This window comes from Coregonus lavaretus, assembly GCF_964263955.1.
Source record: "Coregonus lavaretus genome assembly, chromosome: 12".
NCBI classification, from domain to species: Eukaryota; Metazoa; Chordata; class Actinopteri; order Salmoniformes; family Salmonidae; genus Coregonus; species Coregonus lavaretus.
In genome coordinates this window covers 57066232-57091487 of record NC_139999.1, presented here as the reverse complement: position 1 = coordinate 57091487, position 25256 = coordinate 57066232, and the positions used below count along the sequence as shown (strand labels likewise).

The following is a 25256-nucleotide window of genomic DNA, read 5'->3' as shown; positions in this document are numbered from 1 at the left end:
TTTTCCCCCTGTGGGAATACAACTAACATGGATTGGTTTAAAACAGTAAATGATGTTAATCCAAATTATTTAATTCAGGTCAATATTATAGATTTGATTTATGTTGGATTTACATGATTTAATTACATATGATGGAACCACTTAAGTCAAGTTAATATTATTCATTTAATTTATTTTGGATTTGTATGATTTAATTATATTTGATGGAAACATTTAGATTATGCTGGAATTATTTAAATCATTTACGTGGAATTCTGACACGTAATACGTTCATGTTACGATTTATTTGTGAGTGTATCTCCATAGTAAAGTAGTACATTTTCTTCTTCTTTTGTGTTTGAAAAAAGCATAAAGCTAATATTGGTGATTTACCGCCACCTGCAGTGCTGGAGTCGTGAACCAACTAATTTGTCATTCATTTATTGTGGCCATTTATTGTATCATTGTGGTGGTGATATAGCTTAAAGCCATTTACTAACCATAGGCAACCCAATTTGGAGAAGACAATGCTCTGATCATTGGTTGATCGCTCCCAACCCATAGAAATCCCCACCCAGTTGAATCCTTAAAAAATGGTGGAAGCCCTCAATGGAAATGTCCATGCTAAAACAAGCTATATCCATTTAGAGTCCTCTATCTAACTCTATGGGTACAGCACAAGAGGTGAGAGTGAGAGGCATGGAGAGACATACAGTGGTGAGCTCCTGGTGTGCATAGCATTCCATGGAATATTTCCCTCTCACAGGAACAGGGCAGGCTACCTCCCAACACTATTCCAGAGTCCTCCACCTCCTCCTCTCCATCACGTTAATCTTCCGGAGTGAAAGGAGGAGCTCCCTTCCATAACTCTGTGCCGAACCGTCCTCTTTATCGCTGAGAGCGATAGCCAACGCTGCAAACACTCGTTTCATTAAGCATGATTTAAGACCCACACGTCACTGTGCATTTATTTCACTGCCACTGAACAGATTTAGAGAAACTGAGTTGAAATGTGTTTTCATCTGCTACTGCTCTACTCTAGAAATGAAATGAATAAATACGTGATGGGAGACAGATTTTTGAGTGTAGTTACCTTTTAATTAATGTGTGCAGGCACCTAGCACTGTTGTTTGGTTAGCGGTGTTTCTGTAGCACATGAGATGGAGTTTGCAAGACAAATGGCCACTGAATTGATGCAAATAATCATGATATCCTTTTGCCAGGCTTTTGCTACTTTATAGCTAATTCACATTTAACAGAAGACGGTTAGGCATTTCATTAGCGTCACCATATTTTTCCTGTTCCTTAATTGTTTGAAACCTGGAGATTTTACTTCATACTATGAGACATGTCTTACCTTGCTTCAAAGTAATCTATAGCCAAAATCCTACTATAGAAATGTGGAGGCAATTATTTTAGAGTTCCTCATATGCGTTCAACTTTCTTTCATTGTCTAGCAGCCAAAGGCATTATCCTAGTCATATTAGCAACCCATTATAGTTGCATCTTTAAATCTCCCCTCTTTCCAAATTTCGAACAGATATTTCCATCTCTGTCCATGAAACTGCTCACATGTGCGGTGTGAATTTCTGAAAGTTTTTTTCCCTACCACCGTATGCTTATTGCTGCGGTGAACATGTGAATAAATAATAGTTTATCAACATTTTAAGCTAAATATTCTGATCTGTTCCATCAGCCTTATTCATTGATACGGCATATCCCTCCACAACACTACTTTAATACGCATCATTGGGATTAAGAAGTGAGTATACCCAATGCCCACTGACAAATAAGTGGGTATACAGCATATACCAGTGTATACCCTCCACTACACCAATGTTTGTGTGTGCGTGTGTGTTTCTGTACCTGTGTCTATGTCTGTCTCTGTCACTGTGTGCCTGCATGCGTGTGTGTGTTTGTGTGACTGGAATATTGTAGTGGTGGTGGTGCAGACAGTGAGTGAGCGGAGAGGGAGAGACAAACTGTGTTTGTTCACCTGGGGGGACATGCAGACCTCTTTAAAACAAGGACACTGCAAGAGAGCTAGTCAGTTACTCAGAGCAGCACGGCCGCTACTGTCCATAGAGGCCGATGATGGAGACAGCGAAGGCCAAGCCATCTGTCTATAGCCCAGTCAGAACAAGCCAATCACACTAGATGTAGCCCTAACGGCATATCTATAACTGGAAATTAAACCTGATTACATTAATAACATTAATTCTTTTTCTGTTTAATTACTTAATGTGGGGTTGTAATACCAATAACTGTTAAGAACTATAATTATGTATAATTAGAGCTATCAAGCATTCACACCAGCACTGTATCACTCAGGGTTGCTACTACTCACGCTAACTCGTTTTGCATGTATTCTGATGCAGTGGGTTTGCGCAGGCTATGGGCAACACACTTGTATTAATGAATGTAGTGATGGCTAAGTAGGGCATTGGCTTTGGCAGTTTCTCTATAGCTGGTCCAGATTGGCTTCCAGGTCAAATGAAACCAGAAGTATATGATGAGGTTGGTTCTACTACCTATGAGTAGATAGCAATGAAAGACTAACGCAGTGAGATGGTCAACACAGACTACATTTCACCACAGGAAGTCATTTCTTTCAAAATAATCCTCAAGATATGGCCTCATAATACTAAGTTATTTAATAATATAAAAACATGTCATCAGTATAATATACAAGTAGCCTACCTCTATAAACCAACGGGGAAACACATAAAGGATCCAATTGAATATCCAAGATAGATAAACATCCTTATGGACTTTTTCCTTCAGCGAGGCCTCTAAATGTCCACAGAGCTCATTCCCGCCATTCAACATTTTGTTGTTATCAGGGTGTCGGCTGATAAATGCCATCCCTTCCTCACCGTAAAACGTTTTATGTTCTCTGGGGGCCCAATACTTCCATATGCATTGGCTTTTAAATGTTTTGTAGTCTAACAATGGCAGCTGAATGACTTATGCTGCCCATTCTTCCTAGACACTTTGAGATTGGCGGGGTGCTCTAGAACCATGTCACACAAGAGGAATGTTGTTATATGGCTGCGGGGCAGTCGGAGCGGGGTGCATACTAATGGTGGCATCTCTTTGTTGTACAGTGAGCTCTTAAGGTCCCCAGCAGAACCGAAGCGACTCCAGGAGTGGACATGCTTTGAGTTAGTGAAGTAGTGCTAAGGATCTGGGGGTTGCAAAGCCCAATATAGGCCTGAGATAATGGGCTGTCGGTGACGGGGAAAGAGCAGGATTTCTATGTGTTATGAGAAGGACTTTGCCATTCAATGGACCACACCGTCTTATAGCACACACCAGAAGTTAGCCAAAATGGTTTCAAGATACAATCTAACAATGATGCCATAACTACAACCATAGTATGGCAGAACTGGGTTCAAATAGTATTTGTTTTACTTCAGAAAATGTTGAGTATTTGATTGAGCCTGCCTGGAGTGCCAAATGGGCAGAGTTTGCACTTTTGGAACTATTCCATTGGTTGAAGCGCAACCTAGTAAAATCTATTATTAGACTTTAATTTGTCTTGTATTTCAACCCACAATACTACCTCGCCAATGACAATGAAATGAATACTTTTTCGAAGATCTAAACACTCATATCATCACTGAGTTAATCTCACCATCAACACCCATCTGGAATTCATCTGTGGTGAAACTTATCTCTGTGTGATGATAATACAATTCCAATTAATGTAATTGCTATTACAGGCCACACTTCACAACACAAAATCATCTAACAATAGAATTAACTGACTACATTCTTTGAGGCTGGATCAAGATATAAGTCCATCTCTTTGGGGAGTGAGGTTTCCGGAAATTGATCCCTGTATTGTTGTCATATTGAGATTTATAACCATAGTCTGATAGAGATATATTGCTTATAAGCAGTGTTTGATGATTTTGTCATTTACCATAATGATATGGTCCAATCTATTAAGTTAAAAGTTGAGATAGGTCAGAGTAAGATATCCTTCCTTGATACCCTTGTGTGCCTAAACTCAGGTTGTCTACCATTTTGTATACCAAGCCCACAGACAAAAACAGCATTCTATATGCTTCTAGTGCACATCCCACATAACATTCTATGAATGTAACATATTGTACAGCACAGTAAGTAAGTCAGCTGAGGAGTCACACACTGACTACGCTTGAGTGAAAACCACGTGTCAGCATCGGCTGTGATGACCTAAGGGAGAGAAAAGGGGGGGGGGGAGAGAGAGAGAGAGAGAGAGAGAGAGAGAGAGAGAGAGAGAGAGAGAGAGAGAGAGAGAGAGAGAGAGAGAGAGAGAGAGAGAGAGAGAGAGAGAGAGAGAGAGAGAGAGAGAGAGAGAGAGAGAGAGAGAGAGAGAGAGAGAGAGAGAGAGAGAGAGAGAGAGAGAGAGAGAGAGAGAGAGAGAGAGAGTGAGTGAGTGAGAAAGAGAGATAAAGAGGATAGGGAGGGGAGATTCTCAGAGGTGTGGGGTCCCCAGTGATGGAGTAAAGGTGGGAAGTGACGGAGTGCTCTGCACCTGGCAGCAGACTGCTGCAGACAGGTGTTTCTCCACAGGGTTCTCCTTGGCAGCCCGTTGCTCTGAGGATCGGCCCACATTGTTTTCTTAGTACCTGGGACCGTGAAAACAACATTGATTCCCTTCTTCCCGTCTCGGAGGCTATCACCGGAGTCTTGGTAGGGCAGCGTGAGGGGAGAGGAAGAAAGTTCACGCAGACTGGAAGTGTGTGTGTGGTTGTGTGCGTGCATGTGTGTGTGCGTGCGCAATGTGCATGCTTGAAAGTGTGCATGTGTGCAGCGTGTGTGTGTGTGTGTGTGTGTATCAGAACATTTCCCTGTTGCCACCAATCGAGCCTTACACAGTCAGACATGACCCTTGGATTTTACCTTGCCTGGGTAAGACTTTCTTCATAAATACTATTTTTCATTAGAAAACCAAACGACAGCAGCTAGGCACCGAAGTTTGTGGCTTTTTGTTTGTGGCTTTTTACTTGCAGAGGTCGAGTCTTAATGTCATCAATCAGTGTCCAAATAAAATAATTTCCATTCGCTTTATCCCTCAACAGTGACTGTCTAATAAAAAACGCAATTGCTCTCAGACAAAAAAACATAAAACCTATAAGGGGTTCGTTGACTGTGAGCGGTCTCATGTAGGTGACCTAAGCCCGACATTCAAAGAAAAACGAAGCGGGGGGAATTATCCCAGGGCTCTGTCTAGGAAACCGACTGTAGGTACACATCCTTCTCTTATCTCCTAGTCCCAGCACACTGTCTCACAATGACAGCTACCTCGCAGACTCTAATTTATTCAGGGTTTACTCAGGAGGTGATAATCCATTTTTCTTCATAATAATGTGCTCGTTGGGGAGAGTGACACTCAATCCAGCTGGGACGAGGCCCCATGGATTGCGGTATCCACCAGGTAATGGCGGAGCTTCCCGACTTCGGTGGTGATGAATAACCCATTCGATTTGACCTTTGGCCGTAACTCTACCTCCATTATGGCTCAGGTGAATTCTGGGGGCAACTGTTAAAAATAGTACATAATAAAAAAGCAATGGTCAGTTGTGAACCGTCCTGCCTATCTAATCAGCATTATTACCGTGTCTGGTTAAGAGGACCTGTGAGTATGGTCAGTAGTAATTTTCCATCCATTGAAAGGAGATGGTCACTGTAGGTGAGGAGACAGAAAGGGAGAGAGAGACTGAGAGAGTGCCTTGTGCCCATTTCCCTGTCAATTTCTTATCAATGCGGCCCCCTCTCCACCTCCAACCCTCGCCCGCCTGCCACGCTCAAATCAGAAACACAATCAAGTCTGCAAGTCACACAAGAGCACTCAAATCATCACCAAAAACAACAAAAAATGTAATTGAACCCCTTTACCCTCATCAGACTTACACAGACCAATAACACAGGGAATTAATTCAACTGGGCTGTTGACAACCTATAATTCAAAATGTCCATTACTAATCTCAGAGTCCTTTGGCATAGGCTTCAAGCTCCACAGTTTCCCCCGACGAGTAAACACGTCACATCAAAATGACGGTCCTCAGCCATGTTTCTGGTGATTGGTTCAGATTTTCCTTTCAGCCAGAGCTCCACTTGAAGAGGTAATAATGGAGACAGATTTGGGACCTGATTTCAGAGATACGTGCAAAGGGGCGGAGAATGCATCAATTCAGAAACTCTGCAGTCAATCTCTGACTACAGCGACGAATCAACGAACAACATGTCACATCACAGTGGTCTTTACTTGTACCTTTTACACTAGATACTGCTTTTGTAGTGGGAGAGAGAAGTGTAAATGGACTCTAACCATAGCTACTACAGTGTAGCGGCGAGAGCCTAATGGACTCTACCAAAAGCAATGGCCAGTGATTACAGTATATCCCCTCTCTTGAGAAGTGCCATCGCACACAAAGTCCCCCATGCAAACAGAAGAAACCTTGCCCATTGCCCCGAGAGACATGGGACAAATCCCACCGCTGCCACCAATTTAACGTGCCATTTGGAGTGTTCGGAGAGTGAAATATCAACTAAGGGAAAATTAAGACTCAAGGATGTGAACAGCATACAGAGCGCAAGAACATTACTTTATTCCCTGAAGTCAACAACTATCATATACTAGTCAGGCATTATTAATCAATTGTCCCAAACTTTAATCTGCACTAATAGGGCTTGTTTCCAGGACACAGATTAGAAAGATTAGGCTTAGTTCTGGACTAAGAATTATTCTCTGTGGAGAACCTCCATTGAAAGCTCTTTTTAGTCTATGACTAGGATCTCTATACGGCAAACTGGCCCTTACACTTTCAGTAGTCACAATGACAGAAAGTAATATTGCTTCTTGGTCTTGACACTGGGACTGAAACTCCAAGAATAGAACTGACCATAAAATGCTTCAGCCATGGAGTAACAGTGGGAAAGTTGAGTTGAAAAGGGCTTAGACCTGATAAGGCTCTTATCTGTGGCTTTCAAGTAATATGCTAAGAAGTTTGGTCTGTCTGAGAGACTTTGTGTGACTGCTCAGCCTCTTTTTAACGCCACCAACAGATCTCCTATCCCAGGTAATATCCTGGCGCCAAACATGAGCATTATAAAAGGAAGGAGAAGAAAACAAACACATAAAAAACCCATCCCTCGGAACGCCACTCCTTTTGAAGCGGTGAAAGAGCCCTGGTAACAAGGCGGACGGCTTGCACTGATGGGGATGACCTATGAGCGGCGCAGGGAAAAAAGTGCAGACTTTCCTCCTTCATTATCCCTTCTGTGAGAAAGTATTAACATCCCTCCATCTCCACATGAGCCTCTCTGAGCCTCACTGCTCTCACTTTCTTTTTCTGTAGAGCCCACTGTGTCCAGCATTGTTCAACGGGACATTGTATGAAATGCCATCTACGATCAGTGAAGATGCTTGTCCCTCTTGCATCTCAGCTGTTGTGGGTGACACACAAAAGGGCACAGACACATGATGTACCTACCTCCACATACACACGTGCACAATCACACTTACGAACGCACGGCCGCACACAAAGACACACAGTGATGCCCTGCTCTCCTTTGATTAGATGCTCTATCCTGATGACACGGATAAGAAGGCAGATGGCGGTTGCTGTTGTTTATTTATTTATGGCGCCCTTTTTTTCACATTTTTATCTGAAGTGCCCTGTTTTGCCATGCCGAAAAAATGAGACTTTGATCATGTTGTTCTCGGCGTTTCTGATTTTCACACGACCTGAATTTGCACAAAATGCTAAAAATTGCCCCATATGCCTTCTGTGTGCGATCTGCAATGCAATTTGCACAGCAGTCAGCACAGTAGACAAATATAACAAGCCTCTACTACAGTACTGGCAGGCTGTGTCCCAAATGACACCCTAGTCCCTAAATAGTGCACTACTTTTGACCAGGGTCCAGAGGAAGACCCATAGGGCTGTGGTCAAAAGTAGTGCACTATGTAGGAAATAGGGTGCCATTTGTGACGTAGCTGCAGTGTGTTCAACTGCTAACTGGATTAATGTCAGTGGCGTAACACTAGAAAGCACCCCATGGAGCTGGGGAGCTGACACTGACATCCCTACCATAGGTGATCAGTGAGAGAAAAACAGAGGGAGAGGGAGTGAAAGCAGAGAAGAGAGCCAAAAGACATATAATTGTCCAGGATAGTGAAAAAAATGAGAGGACAAGAAAGAAAGATGAGTTGACGAAAGCGAGAAACACACAGACAGACACACATCCAAAGAGAAGCGGTGACAGAGCAATAGAGGAGAGGAGATAGGAGAAAATAAAGGAAGAAGAGAGGAGGAAGCCCCGTTGTGTACCTGTGGGAACAGCCGCGTCCATAGTGGGCCTCTCCCAAGTGTTGACTTGCTCCCAGGCGAAGCCATTGGTCCCCAGGGCCACACTGTAGCCACAGCTGCTGTAGTGCTCTTCAAACGAACAGCTGCCTGTAGGACATGACGAGAAGAGAAGGGTTGCATATGTCAACACGATAAAGCCATATCCTCACATCATTATTTCATCCCCGCTAAATAATGATTTTCCAGCGCATTAGGCTTTATGCTAGCCAGAAGCCATGGATTGAGAAAGCAAGACGAAACTCGGTCTAATTAAATGTACTCTGAGATGCGTGGTTTAATTGCAATGAGAGGATTCAAAGGGAATTCTTTGTTTTTTGGTGTTTTATCTCTGTTTTGTCAATTACACCCATAGTTTAAGTGTTTTTGAGCATGGATCGATTGATCTAGGCTGTGCTGACTTGACAGTTTATAGTTCTTGTATTATACATGAATGTATGTTTTTTACAGTTAATAAAAAGATTGCCTTCCGGTTTTAATCGAATTTGTAAAATTGCATAAGCCAAGGACTAAACACTCATTGGCGGCTAATGACGTGCCTGTGTACTGAATAGGACAATCAGAGCACAAGAAAGGGTTATTATTCCATCAAAATGAGAGGGGGGTTTGTGTCAGTGGTCTTTTGTTAGACAGATTATGACTTGGGTTTTAATCCCCCCCCCCCCCCCAAAAAAAAAAAAACACCACAGTACGTTTATTCCTACGTCAAAAAATCCAGTCTTCCAAGTCAAAACCCCTAATCTCACTGCTGAGATTGATGCTGTCCTAATATGGACACCACATAACAAATCACTTTTCACTCTCCATATCAAAAGTGTCTCTTTCTGTTCTGCTATTTTCCGACACAGAGGGGGGGTGATGTAAAGAGACGAGAAAAACAAGCCGAAGCCCTTCATCTCCTCTAATTAATGTTGCCTACCAATTTGATCCATTATTGATAAGTTGCCCACAGCAGATAAGCAACAGTTTCCATTATCAGTTGAAGCTGCTGCTACAACCTGCACCCACATCTGCTCATAGGAGAGGAGCTAGCGTAAAAATCGGGGCTTTTCATTGCTAATGCTTGTGCTTTAGGCTCTCTGTCGAGACATTGTTTATCAAATTGAGTTTCCCATGTAGCACTTTCATCAATAAGGTTTTAATGAACTGAGAGGCATGTATCTAAGGGCAATGAATGGGGAGTTTGACTGTAGCGACTGAACGCATTCTAAGAGGATGTTGTTTACGCTAGAAAAAATTACCAGAGAAGAAAGTTAAGTGTTTGCACCTCAGGATTTCATTTGAGAATTAGGGGCCCTGCAATTAATATGTTTTGCTGTCAGATTACGACTGTACTGTAATTAATGTGCATTTCATTTTAATTAATTGAATATTTTTGCTATTTTGGGCAACTACATAGTGAATTTTAAGATGATACGATCAACAAAGAGATCTTTGGAGATAGCGGTTTTGAAACGTTGTTGTGGTAGAAAAGGTAAAGAAAATGGACACTAAGCTACAGTACAGTACATTTAAAACAAGTGATGATCGAATGTTGAATTTCTGAAGTAATCTTTCCATATCTCTTTGTAAAGATAAACTTTTTGGACAGATTCTCCTCAGGGCTCATTCATTTGGATCAGTGGTTTCTGGTTAAGTTGAGTATTGGTGTTGATAAAGATAAAGATCATACTCAAGACCCTTCCAAAACATTCCAGTCTTTCATCCATTCCCGGAGCCCCAATCGGACCATTTGGATAATTAAAACCTTCCATATATACCCACTTTAATCCAAACTGACAGTGCCTACCATGTTATACACCAATGTGGACGAACTCAGCTAAAGCCTCTGTTTTCTGTTCACTTAGATAAGATCTTAGTTTGCTCCCATAAAATGTACTGTCATCATCTAAGATTTAATTACAGCATTTACTAACATACTGCGTGTACTCTTCTTGTATCCTCCCCCCGGCGGCATTTCCGAGCTAGGCAGGCTAATATACGGCTTGGATGCTAAAGCTATTATTTCCACTCCAATAAGCATGAATAATAGCCAAACATAACTTTAATTAATATAGCAATCAACGGAGATGTATCAGGACAGTGTTTTGTCATGTAATATTTGTCTCCAATTCAGGCCAAATGTGTCCTGACAAAGGCCAAGCAGCCATATTCTCAGTTTCATTAGAGAACGCATGACTCAATAGGACCAATGTTTGTAGTTTTTTTTTCTGCTTGAGTGGATACAACCAACAACTTGTTTCTCTCTAGTTATCACTGTGCCACTGGCTCAGAAAAACAAACACACACACACACACACACACACACACACAGGTCTGAAGTCAATAGATCCAATCCATTTGGACAGGATCGAGAACATAAGAGGGAGCAGGCCGACTGAATGAGTGAGAGACAGACACACACACACTCAACACACACACACACACAGAATTGCTTTCACTCACACACACATCCCGTTTGAAATGAATCCAGCTTCGCCAGTCGTGCTGAATTAGACGAGAACAGAAAGATGACAAGGCAGACAAAAGGCAGAGAGTGCCTCTAATAACGCACACACACAGCTCATTCGATTTAAACGCTCCCTCAACTATTTCTACCTTTTCCACTTCGCAAACACTCTTAAACCTCGTAGGCCCAAGCCCCACAATCCATTTCCCCAAGCCAATCTATCCCCATCCATCACCTTGTGGAGAGGAGAGAAGAAGGCTGTAGGTAAGATAAGTAACCAGGCATTGGACAGAGGTTCTCCAAACCCACTCAGGTCAGAGCTGGGACATGTTCAGTGTTCAATCCCCAAACTGAAAAATACAGAGTAAAATGGGGAGAAACTACAGTAAACCATTTTGCTATGGTGTGACCTCATGAGCACGACCCAGCTGAGAGAGGATACAGTTGCTTGAAAATGAAATCTGTCTACGTCTCTACGACAAGCACTGGGTTCATGAGCAGTCAGTGACACGCTTTAGGGACACGCTTCAGGGACGGTAAGCAAACATCTGGGTACCTACATTCTCACCAGTAGAAAATATTGAGCTGTCAATGAGTCAATGATTCTTGGTTTTGCATCTGTCTCTTCAGGCTTTGAAAGCCTCGTATGAATGAAACATACAGATGTAGGATCTTAATTTGATCATTATTTTGTTGCTCAGAATTTTCCTGCCGAGCAGGAAATGCAAACATGTAGTGTATTCAATGTTTAAAAAGGCTTCTAAAGTTTGGAGTTTCCACTTTAAAATGTCAGACTTGATTTGCCCTAACGAAAAATGTATCAACCCCTACAAAAAATGCCGATTCATTATAATCCACATAATAATTCACATTTCCTGTTGCTGCAGGATTATTTTTTTGCTGTTCCAAACTGGCTCAAATTAAGATCCTACATCTGTACTCTCTTTGGAGATGCATCTCAGTTCACAGTGTATCAATAAATACGGGTCACTTTCATAACCATAGCCAGGCTTACCTGGCTTCCAGGCCATGTGGCTAGTTAACTCCCGAGTGGCGCAGTGGTCTAAGGCACTGCATCGCAGTGCTAGCTGTGCCACTAGAGATCCTGGTTTGAATCCAGGCTCTGTCGCAACCGGGAGACGCATGGGGCGGCGCACAATTGGCCCAGGGTAGGGGAGGGAATGGCTGGCAGGGATGTAGCTCAGTTGGTAGAGCATGGTGTTTGCAACGCCAGGGTTGTGGGTTCGATTCCCATGGGGGGCCAGTATAAAAAAAAAAGATGTATTCACTCACTAAACTGTAAGTCGCTCTGGATAAGAGCGTCTGCTAAATGACTAAAATGTAAAAGTAAACACTGTCCTGTAAAGGGCTCATTCTGTATTAATCCGGTTCAAGGATCCGAATGTATGACCTATATTGTTGCCATATTATCTTCTTAGTAAACATGTTAACCTAACTTACGAGTCTCTGCCTCATCCATACAACTAATAACGTAAACTGGTGTCATAAGTGGGATTTCAACATAACAAACACTAGACGGGAGTTTGACATTGATCATCGTGAATCTTGCCCTGGAAGCAGAACTGCAGTGGTCACTAGCTGGCACATCCACAAAGTCATCAAATCTGTTTTTAACCCTAACCTTAACCACAGTGCTAACCATAATGCTTAACCCTAACTATTGTGTTCAGTAATATGGTGTCGTAGCTCAGTTGAGTATTGAATACTGTTGCTTTAAGAATGTATCAGGCACGTTGTGCGTGAACGGAGGTGTGAGGACTGGATGAGTGAGTTTTGTACGGGTTATTAACATGTTGATCTGAAGTAAAGATGTTCAGTTTAATTGCACAACAAGCCTCCGTGCATTTGTAACACTAACCTTAAATTAAGACCCCCAAAAATATATGCATTTTTACTATCTAGCGGAAATCACTCAGTTCTGCCTTCAGGGTATGATTCATGACAATGAATGTCAACCTGTGTAAAAATACTCTTCCTCAAAGACTTATGTGTCAGTCATTTTCTATCCCTTCTCTGACGAGGTATTGTGTGAGTCAGGTGGGGTATCCTCAGAGGAGGCCAATCCTGATCACCTAATCCCAGGGATTGGAAGAACAGACAATACGGAAGACAACAAGAAATCTACCTGAAAAGCCAGCTTCTATCTGCCTTTAAATCAAATCAAATGTATTGTTACATACACTTAACAGCAGGTATAAAAGGTGCAGCGAAACGCGTATGCGCTAGCTCTCTCAACAACGCAGTAAATTCATCTATTGAATAATAATAACAATGAAAAGAGTAAAGTAAAAAATAACAAGTCATAGAAGAGGTATTTACAAACAAATGTTACACTGTATTTACATATATAATATGGGTAGTGGCTAGGTCATTCGGTGGAATAATACATAATAGAACAGCTTTGTTGACTGTGTGTGTGAGTGTGTTTATGGGTATTTGTGTATGTGCTTGTGTGTGTGTTTGTATGTGTGTTTTGTGTACATTTGTGTGTAAGGGTTGGATGTGTGGGTAGTCAGTGCAAATAATTGCAGATAGTCTCTAAGGTGCAAATAATCTCCAAGGTGCAGGTCTGTGCAGGGAGACAGCTAGAATTAGCTGTTCAGCAGTCTGATGGCCTGGTGGTAGAAGCTGTCTCGGAGCCTGTTGATCCGAGACCTGATACTCCGATACTGCTTGCCAGATGGTAACACAGTGAACAGTCCATGGCTCGGGTGACTGAAGTCCTTGATGATTTTTCAGGCCTTCCACAGAAACCGCCTGGTGTAGATGTCCTGGAGTGCAGGCATACCAGGCAGTGATGCAGCTAGTCAAGATTTGATTTAAAGATTTTAAGATGCTCTTGATTGTGCAGCTGTATAACTTCTTGAGGATCCAAGGGCCCACGTCGCATTTCTTCAGGCGCGGTGGTGGTGTGATTGGACCATGTCAGGTCCTCTATGATGTGCACGCTGATGAACTTTAAGCTTTTGACTCTCTCCACTGCAGCCCCGTTGATGACAATAGGGGTGTGCTCCTCCCCCTGTTTTCTGTAGTTTTGCTGACGTTAAGGGAGAGAGGCGGTTTTCCTGGCCCCACTGTGCCAGGGCTCTAAACTCTTCCCTCTAGACTGTCTCGTCACCATCGGCGATCAGGCCCACCACCGTTGTGTCGTCGGCAACTTAATGATGGTGTTGGAGTCATGCATGGCCTCGCAGTCGTGAGTGTACAGGGAGTACAGGAGCGACAAGGCACCAAACAAGGCACACAACAAGACAACAAATCCCGTCATTCTTTCAAGCAAGAAATCCCTCACATAGCACTAGGCACAGGGATTATGCTTTTCTATGAAGTCCTGATGTTTCAGGGCCACAGAGGGCTAAAGGAAAATATGTGAATAGGGAAATAGATATGGTGTGTTTGTATGTGTGTACCTGTATGACACTTCCCCACTGTCCTTGGGTCTGGCTGTGCGTGTACGGGGGATAAGAACAGTGTTTGTCCATGGATGCTTGTTATGGGGCCTTCTGCGAAACACAGTGGAGGCTTATAAAGCCGAGCCAGCAGAAAGAACAGGCACAGGGACCAGAGAGCTTCCTGTCGGGTCACTCACCCACAGCCAATCAGGCCAAAGGATGTGGAAACACAGCTGTTGTCGGTTGATGACTATCTCGTATTTTCCCCATTTTTCACTTGCATCCCTCTTTTCCTTTCTGTTCAATCAGATTCGATAGAAATGATCTCTCGCTCTCTCTCTCTCTCTCTCACATTTTTATCCCTTTAGAAAAAATATTATAATGGGCGAAAAGGTCCTACGGGTAAATCATGCTGTAGTGTACACCTATAAACATCTGTTTCTTGAGCTTTCATAGCGGGCACACACACATCACTAATATGCACACACGCCCCATGCAACAATGTGTCCATTCTATAAAGAATATTTTTCAGCAAAATGTTCTCCTTCAGGTACGAGTCCTTAAAAATAACCCCAACGGTTATGCCCAATGATTCAATAGTGACTTCAACGTAGATTCATTAAGCCCACCTTCTGTTACAGTAATGACCTAGTCTCTCTTTATCTCACTCTAAGCGTCTGACTCCTCACCCTGTGCCCTCAGAGATGAGCCTTCACTCAGAGATGAGCCTTCACGGCTAGCGCCCGTCACACCACTGTCCTTCATCTCTGCCTGCCCATATCTCCTCAGCCGCTTAAAAATAACTCTGTTAGCACCCCCACAAGCCCTCCTTTTACCCATGCAGTGGCATCAAAGGGATGTTAAAGCCTCGTTTAAGAGCGCAGAGCCCCGGAGGGTGAAGGGGTTAGCCCTGGGCTCATTTCAGACCTCACACTCAGTCAATACGATTTTGGCGCAGCAGAGTGACTAACCTCCCCTCACCCAGGTCGCTCATTCCCCCTCTCCACTGTCTATGCGCTGATATACTGTATGACTACTGCTGCCTGGGCTTCTGTGGCAGATGCTATCTATGTGTTAGCGTTAGTGCCAAAAGGAAATATAATTTGCTGCATGGGCTTCTGGTGGATGCTAAGTGGTAGCGTCAGAGCAAAATGTGAAGATATTTAATGCTAGGGCTTCTGTGGCAGATGCTAGCCTACATGTTAGCCTAAGAGCTAGAAAGATGGATCTTTACATTCACGACCACAGTAACCACACCAGGGCCCCATTCCTACCATATTAATCAGAGGCCTGCTTCTCTAAGGAAGGTAATCCAAGGCTGTTAGGGACTGTACGTTATTTATAATGAGGGATACCTGGAAAAAAAATCTGACCTCTCTGAAATTAAGATGGATGTATTTTTACCGAACACTCCTTGAACGCTTGAAGAAATACCAAGTGACCCTCCCCTATACCCAAAATAATAATTAGTACAAAGTGGATAGCAGAGAACATGCCTACCGTTTACCCTCACTCCTAGGACAGACCAGAGCATTTGCAGTTTTAGAAACTGTTCTTCATTTTGTAAGCATTACATGGCAAAGTAGCCAGAAGGTTGTGGATTCACAGACCAATGCGGACAAGGGTAGGGGTGAAAAGATATCCATTAAAATAAAAGCACAGCATGAATCTATCATCATATTTGCTGTCTGAGAAAAAAATGCCTTTTATAAATGCATTTGATGGAATTCTACATTATTTTACATGACTGGAGACTGGCAGAATCTTTTTTAATACCACAACAGAGCATGACAACAAATTAGCGCCTGCTGCTGCACCAGAGACAGTGCTAAAGTTGTCTATCAACTGTAAAAATTTTACGCAACAGAACCAGTTACAACTGAAGTATCTGATCATCAATGAATTCGAGAAAAATGCCTACATTTTCAATTTTATTCCATGATATTGTTGTTACAATATAGATTTGTGTTGACTGTGATTAGGGCATGGGAATATAATAGCATCTTCTAGGCTAAATTAACAAACTAGGCATGCATATCTCACTGCATGATCCTCAAACCAAAGACTGGCCAAACTCGTGTTTCTAAAAGTGACTGTTTAACCTAATAAGGCGTTTCATTATTTCATTCGAAGTAAAAAATTAATAAAAAATTATTTGATATATTTAAGGAGTGCATGGTGACTGAAGGAATTGGCTGACAAAATCTACTGATAGTAGACTGTCATTTAGTCTGTCAGACAGGTAGGCCTACCTCTTATTTCTTGAATAGGAAGCAATACTCTCCAACACAACACAAGCCCCCTTGTTGTTTAGTAGCCTAATTAGAATGAAGACTGTTTAAATAAATTAGCCCTTCTCGAATTAGCCTACTTTCAGCCCCCATGTGCTGTCCAACTCTTCGGCTGCTGCTTAATAGTAATGTAAGTTATGTAAATTACTCGAATATCGCTTATTGTGAGGTCAATAACTCTGATAAATCGCTTCATTATGGGCAACGAAACATATGTTTTTATTAAACAAAATTATAGCAGTAGCAAGTTTGCATCCTCCTTTTCATCTTCTCCCCCTCAAGCTGAAGAGGACATCAGTAGGCACAGATATTGCATTTTTTGTACAAATAAAATGTTTTGCCAGAAGCCTTTGACTCACCTCCTAAAGTGCCACCATACACTACAAAGTCATTGGTTAGGCAGCACAAAAGGGTTTACATCAGAAAGAGCAGGGCAGGCCAGGGCTCATGATTGGGATAGCCTATCCATTGCAGTGTGTAATGTAGTGTAGCCTAGATTTATATACACCATCCCAGCCGCGCAAAAACTTCAGAAGGTAGTACATTTTCTTAGAAATATAACTTTGCCCTGTGCTTCTCCGAGCATGCTCCTTTTATAGCCTAGGCCTATATCATACAGTATACTGTAGTATATGCTATGGATAATTTTATTGAGAACACACTAGGCGCAATTGATATTGCGTGCCAAGCAGGGATGAGGGGCATCATCGGGCACAGATCGAGATACTATAATAAGCAACTAATTCTCAAATCCTGAGCAATATGACATTTAATCAATTACAAATGACATGACCCTACCCTGGACTAAATCAAAAAAATATTAAACCCTCCCCCTCCGGCTAACAATTGTGTAAATTTCGCCCGTTCCCTTATTTACCATAAGTCTCCTGTCCTGCACACTGAATTATTGAGCTAATTGATTAGCAGGCCAACAAAGCTCAATTATTAAGTAGGTGGCTGTAACCAAGTCCTGCTGGTACACGAGCTGCCTCTTATAGGGCTTTAGCTCCACTGACAGAACCCTAGCTGGACGTGTTTAAACAGACACACAACACACTAAACATATACAAAAATCACCACCACTGTCCCTTTTTTCCTTTCCCCCTTACGACTATGGTTTCATCTTGGCATAGAAAAAGCTGTGGTGTTTGGAAATGAAGGTGTTCAAATGTACATTAAGAGGAAGATCTGACAGCACAATTACCAGGCTTTAACTATTTTTAGTCTCTCTCTCTCTTGCTCTCTCTCTCTCTCTGCTGAGGGTTTTTCCTCCCGCTGGAGACAGCTCAGGCAGTTTCAAGCGACCCAAGTGAGTGTGCTGCTGCGGCGCTGAGCTCATCATTCGTATTCATCCGGATAGATCCACCAAGCGACTCTCCCTTTTCAGCTGCCTCCACAACCCCAGGGGGATGAGGGGGAGGGGGTGACACAGTGCTTATGCCAGGGCAGAGACATTTAAGAATCACGCATTGTCCTGCTAGAGTCAAATCAGAGCTGAGCTATGGTGTTCAAAGAACTCCCCAAAAGGGAGCTAGCCAGAAGGGAATGAAAAGTCAAGGTAAGTCCTCCAAAAATCACCCACAGAGAAGAAAGGATAAAGCAGTATCAGTCAAAGCTTATGGTAAGGTTAGCATATACTTTCTTCAGAAGTTAAAAGAAACACAAATTACAATGGGGTTGTTCACTGTAACTAATGGACAATAGTTGTATTGTAATGTAATGTACTGCTGATAAGTGGCTCTACTACAACATACAGTTGAAGTCGGAAGTTTACATATACCTTAGCCAAATAAATTTAAACTCAGTTTTTCACAATTCCTGACATTTAATCCTAGTAAAAATTCCCTGTCTTAGGTCAGTTAGGATCACCACTTTATTTTAAGAATGTGAAATGTCAGAATAATAGTAGAGAGAATTATTTATTTCAGCTTTTATTTATTTCATCACATTTCCATTGGGTCAGAAGTTTACATACACTCAATTAGTATTTGGTAGCATTGCCTTTAAATTGTTTAACTTGGGTCAAACGTTTCGGGTAGCCTTCCACAAGCTTCCCACAATAAGTTGGGTAAATTTCGGCCCATTCCTCCTGACAGAGCTGGTGTAACTGAGTCAGGTTTGTAGGCCTCCTTGCTCGCACACGCTTTTTCAGTTCTGCCCACACATTTGCTATAGGATTGAGGTCAGGGTTTTGTGAAGGCCACTCCAATACCTTGACATTGTTGTCCTTAAGCCATTTTGCCACAACTTTGGAAGTATGCTTGGGGTCATTGTCCATTTGGAAGACCCATTTGCAACCAAGCTTTAACTTCCTGACTGATGTCTTGAGATATTGCTTCAATATATCCACATAATTTTCCTTCCTCATGATGCCATCTATTTTGTGAAGTGCACCAGTCCCTCCTGCAGCAAAGCATGCCCCCTAAAGGAACACATTGCGGATCCTTAGATTTTTTTTTATTCCAGATGAAGTCTGAGATAATCCCATCGAGTTTGCATAAAAAAGATTATCAAATTTGTCCATGACATGTACCCCCAAGTATGTGCATTTGTCAATAACTACTCTGAAAGGCAATGTGTGTAATGGGTAATTACGAGCTTCAGCATTTAAAGGGAAAAGCTTGCTCTTATTCAGATTTAACTTGTAACCAGAGACTAGGCCAAATGCATTATGAACAGATAGTACATCGGGGTTTGAGATATAGAGAAACAAGTCATCAGCATAAAGTGGGATCGTTTGTTCGATATCACCCCTGAACACTCCCGTTATATGTGGGTTGGATCTAAATGCAATAGTGAGGGGCTCGATGGCAATGGCAAAAAGCAAGGGAGACATTGGACACCCCTGTCGAGTGCCTCTGAAGAGAGGAAAATAGTGGGTGGGTGTTATTCATTCTGACAGACGCAAGTGGAGAAGTGTATAGTAACTTGATCCAAGCAATGAATTTTTTTGCCGAAGCCAAATGTTTCCAAAGTATTAAAAAGGTAGCCCCACTTCACTCTATCAAAAGCCTTCTCAGCATCTAGAGAGATTAGAATATCTGGGAGTTTTAAGATAGAAAAATTATACATAACATTAAAGAGTCGTCTGATATTTGAGAAATAAGGTCTATTTTTTTGTAATAACCTGTCTGATCAGAGGTAATAACAGATTGTAAAACCGACTCCAAATACATAGCTAATAGTTTAGCTAAGAGTTTAACATCCACATTGAACAGTGAGATTGGGCGATAAGACCCGCAGGAGAGAGGTTTTTTTTTCAAAACTAGTATATGACATGATTTGACCTCTAATGTAGGCCTTAAAATTCTCCCACAGAACAGATGCTGAAACATCGGGGGTGTCGTTAGTAGCTATAAAAACATCAATCTGAGCAGTCAGAAAGTTGACAAAACATTCATCAGACAGCAAGCGCGTATTAAAACACCAATGTACACGAGGCTCAATCCCACCACCAACTGATAGCTCTAAAGTCAGAGGGGCGTGATCAGATATGACAATGGAATTGTATGAGCATGAACGTCCAGAGGGGAGAAGTCTGTTGTCTAAGAAGAAGTAATCAATGCGGGTATAAGTGTGATGGACATGGGAGAAAAATGAATATTCCCTACTAGTTCGATTGAAAAAACGCCAGGTATCTGTAACGGCAAACTCTTTAAGAAAAGTTTGGATAACCTTAGCAGACTTAGGTGTGCTAATTTTGTTGGAGGAACGATCCAAAGTAGAATTAAGCCAGCAATTGAAATTGCCTCCCAAGATTAATAAGTGTGAGGTCATATCTGGAAGTGAAGACAGAAAGGCAAGAATCCCAATTTGTCGCAGTCTGGGGGAGCAGTTTCTTTCAAGTTCATGTTGATAAAGTCAATTGCAGCGGTCGGGTCGTTGAACTTGTGAAGAGTTCCGCTTGGTAGTGTGATCCTGAGCTTGACTCGGTTTGCGTTACCAAACGCCACTCGTTTCTTGGCCACAGAGGCAGTGAAGTCTGGGAAGATGGACAGTCTCTTGCCTTGGTACAATAAGGGTGATGTTTCTCCAGCTCGGCATAGGATCTGGTCTCGGACGTGGTAGTAATGCACTCTAATGATGAAGGGCCGTGGGGGGTCACCGTCTCTGGGTCTAACTCGCAGTGACCTATGGGCACGGTCTAAGAGGGGTTTTTCTTCAAGGTTAAGCATGTCCTGCAATAGTTGGCAAACAAATTATGTTGGGCGGAGCCACTCCGGACCCACTAGGCGTATGTTGTGGGGGCGTTGACGTCCTTCTAGGTCCTCGCATTTTCCTTTAAGCGCTTTAACATCAGATGAGAGCGAATTCACTGTGGCCTGAAGGGTGGTTAGGTCATCACTGTAAGACACAGCAGAGTGCTCTAGTTCAAGTATGATAGTGCCATGATTTCAGTTCTTCCTTAATTAAGGACATTTCTGAGCAGAGAGTTGTGGAGAGTGTCAATTTTCGTGTCAAGTTTATCATATATGTCTCTTTTGAGGCCATCCAAAGCTTCTGTGAACTTCCTCAAACTAAGGGCTGTGTCCTGGCCATTGCTGTCCTCCTCCCGACCTGGCTAGTTGCTTGGTGGGGTTGCTCGCCCAGGCAAGCCTGGGGCTTTAATGGGGCCTCCTTTGGGAGGATCTCTTTTAGAGCAAGTGTCTCTTTTTATCAGCCATTTCAGCGATTTGTGGAACAGTGAAGAGTCAGATTATGTTTCGGTAATGAAGCTCAGCAATAGAAGTCAAGTTGTAGACTAGACTGAGGTTTTAAATAACAGAAATTGACCGTTTACTCAATTAGCGGCTGTGCTAGCTTGCTGAGGAAAGTTTGGTAGTTGAATGCGCCCTCCTTATGTCAAGTCGCATTTACAACGATTATATCGCTTCTTTCACTGTTATGAAGAGAAAAGAGATGAAAAACCTTGCTTCGGATATTCTGCCGAACAAGGTAACTGGAACTGTGTCAGAAGCAGAAGTTAAATAAAGGTTAAATAAAATGAATAAAAAAAGCAGACAAATATGCCCGCCACTCCAGTTGGTAGCTCGTTCAGGTAAATCCAAGGCTTTGCTGCGGCCTACTTTAGCAATCTTCCATTCAGCAATTCACAGCCATTATTACCGTTCGAAAGAGCAACGAGATATGAAACTGTGTAAACAATACTTTGTAAAACTAAATTAATTCACCAATAACTGAAACTGTGCTCTAAATTAAATAAAGTTTGTCACAACTTGGCGGAGCTCCGGGAAACATGTGTTACGTTATTCGTGCCCCCAGAAAAAAATTCCACTTTACTGTATGTTAAATTCGATCCTCATGCCCCGTTCTTCCTGTGATTCATTCATATTCTGCCCAGCTTCGTCCTCTCATGGGCAGTGGTGGGTCCCGGATATTGTCATTGAAATGGCGTGAGTGGCGAGATTATGGTGGTAATTGGGTCTCTAAGTAGCCGTCTTACCCCGGATTCCATACAGACTAAATAATGAAATAAAGAGACTCAGAGTGAACTAGTCCTGTGGAGGTGGTGGAGGCTAAGTGGATGAGGTGGCTGAGGCGAGGAGATCTTGACAGGGACTGGTGCACGCTGGGGCTTGGGGAGGAGGGCGGAGAGCCTTGACTGGCCCCTCTCAGGTCCTCATTAGAGCAGGCAGCAGGTACTTAGAGCTTCTAAGGGATTAGCTCTGCGCTGGCGATCTCTCTTTCTTTCTCTCTCGCACTCCCTTGCAGCCTCTCTCCATATCTCTCGGTCCTCCCCTGGTCTAATTTGAGTCTCCCTCTCTCCTGCTATATTTCTCCTCTCCCTCCTACTCAGTATCCTGTCTTTCGTCTTTGTCTTCCTTTCCCTCCCTCTCTTCATTCCTTCTTTCTTTCCGTCTCTGTTTATCCTTCTCTTATTTGACTCTCTCTCTCCGGTCTTTCTCTCTCTCTCTCTACTTCTTCATCTCCATCTCGTCTTTTCCTGCCTTTCCCTCCCCCTTCACTCTCCCTGTCTGACCAGTTATACTATTTATATACTGTCTGCACTATACTTTTATAACAACACTATTGTGTACTCGAAGTAACAGTTTACCTCTCACTTAGCCAAGGACCTTTCGGCAGCTGCTTTGAATCCTGCTCCAACTGAATTTCCAGGAAGCTTCACCTGTTCAAGATCACCTGTAACGCATGCAGACCTCCATTCCATAGAACATCGACCCTTACTCATCGTGGCGGAATATTTCTGGGTTTTTTTGTATTTCATTTGGCCCTCACCTCTCTCTGCAGCAAGTACACAATGATCCGTGTAATTATTGTCTACGACAGAGTGGACTTTCCGTCAGGCAGGGCGGAATGGAGCATCGCTTACATAATGCGCGCACACACACACACACACACACACACACACACACACACACACACACACACACACACACACACACACACACACACACACACACACACACACACACACACACACAGACACACAGTCATGTTCAATGTCATCCTCTGCAAATGTTTGCCTGAAAGACAATGAACTGTTAGACTCCCAACACTAGATGTAAAGTCTTCAATCAGAGGATGATGTATACCAATATGGCAGCTGGTATCGCTTGACTCTGCCCTCTGCTGCTCTGCTCAAAGTGTGTACGTGGGATAGTATGTGATTATGCATGCAGGTATGTGAGTGTGTGCATTTATGTGCGTATAAATCGGTGTGTGTGCTTAATGAATATGCATGTGTTCGTATGCATGCTTATGTTTGTGTCAGCATGTGTAAATATTCAGAATGTGTGTGTCTTTGCATGTATACTGTGTTATGTATACTGTGTTTGTATGTATACTGTGTTTGTATGTATACTGTGTGTGCGTTAGTACACTGTGTTTGTATGTATATTGTGTTTGTATGTATACTGTGTGTGTGCGTTAGTATGCTGTGTTTGCATGTATACTGTGTTTGTATGTATACTGTGTTTGTATGTATACTGTGTTTGTATGTATACTATGTTTGCGTTAGTATACTGTGTTTGTATGTATACTGTGTTTGTATGTATACTGTGTTTGTATGTATACTGTGTTTGCGTTAGTATACTGTGTTTGTATGTATACTGTGCTTGTATGTATACTGTGTTTGTATGTATACTGTGTTTTCGTTAGTATACTGTGTTTGTATGTATACTGTGTTTGTATGTATACTGTGTGTGCGTTAGTATACTGTGTTTGCATGTATACTGTGTTTGTATGTATACTGTGTTTGTATGTATACTGTGTTTGCGTTAGTATACTGTGTTTGTATGTATACTGTGTTTGTATGTATACTGTGTTTGTATGTATAATGTGTTTGTATGTATACTATGTTTGTATGTATACTGTGTGTGCGTTAGTATACTGTGTTTGCATGTATACTGTGTTTGTATGTATACTGTGTTTGTATGTATACTGTGTTTGTATGTATACTATGTTTGTATGTATACTGTGTGTGCGTTAGTATACTGTGTTTGCATGTATACTGTGTTTGTATGTATACTGTGTTTGTATGTATACTGTGTTTGTATGTATACTGTGTGTGCGTTAGTATACTGTGTTTGTATGTATACTGTGTTTGTATGTATACTGTGTGTGCGTTAGTATACTGTGTTTGTATGTATACTGTGTTTGCGTTAGTATACTGTGTTTGTATGTATACTGTGTTTGTATGTATACTGTGTTTGTATGTATACTGTGTTTGTATGTATACTGTGTGTGTGTTAGTATACTGTGTTTGTATGTATACTGTGTTTGTATGTATACTGTGTGTGCGTTAGTATACTGTGTTTGTATGTATACTTTGTTTGTATGTATACTGTGTTTGTATGTATACTGTGTGTGCGTTAGTATACTGTGTTTGTATGTATACTGTGTTAGTATGTATACTGTGTGTGCATTAGTATACTGTGTTTGTATGTATACTGTGTGTGCGTTAGTATACTGTGTTTGTATGTATACTGTGTTTGTATGTATACTGTGTGTGCGTTAGCATACTGTGTTTGTATGTATACTGTGTTTGTATGTATACTGTGTGTGCGTTAGTATACTGTGTTTGTATGTATACTGTGTTTGTATGTATACTGTGTGTGCGTTAGTATACTGTGTTTGTATGTATACTGTGTTTGTATGTATACTGTGTGTGCGTTAGCATACTGTGTTTGTATGGATACTGTGTTTGTATGTATACTGTGTGTGCGTTAGTATACTGTGTTTGTATGTATACTGTGTTTGTATGTATACTGTGTTTGTATGTATACTGTGTGTGCGTTAGCATACTGTGTTTGTATGTATACTGTGTTTGTATGTATACTGTGTTTGTATGTATACTGTGTGTGCGTTAGTATGCAGGGTAACACTTCATTTGGATAATCCATCTGTAGATGCAGTACAGTCTATCAGTAACATTTCAACTAAATATCTACTAACCCTAACTCTAGCTCTAACCCTAACCTTAACCCTTATCCTAACCCTAAACTTAACCCTTACCATAAACCTAACCTTAGCAAGCAGTTGTTTATAAACAGATAGTTGGTTGATAGTATGACCATCTGTAGAGCATCTACAGTTGGAAAATCCAGACTATCCAAATAAAGTGTGACCGGATAAAAGCAATTATAAATGCCACTAAAGCATCACAGTTAGAGCCATATGCTCCTCTCACTACGTTCCCAATGTGCCAACATTTAGAGAGGGGGAGAGTACGGACTCTGACTCACCTCTTCAGACCCTAGTAGTGTATTATTCATTGTGTGTGTGTGTGTGTCCATCTTACT

General features: G+C 42.0%; 1 protein-coding gene across 1 annotated transcript in view; it reads right to left on the bottom strand.

Annotated features, from left to right (window-relative positions):
* Positions 1-25256, bottom strand: part of ptprt (protein tyrosine phosphatase receptor type T) — a gene marked incomplete at both ends in the record, with an annotated part of 404935 nt that overhangs the window by 300532 nt on the left and 79147 nt on the right. The window contains 1 exon segment of the mRNA XM_084173452.1: positions 8307-8432. Within this exon segment, the coding sequence (XP_084029578.1) occupies positions 8307-8432 (126 nt within the window).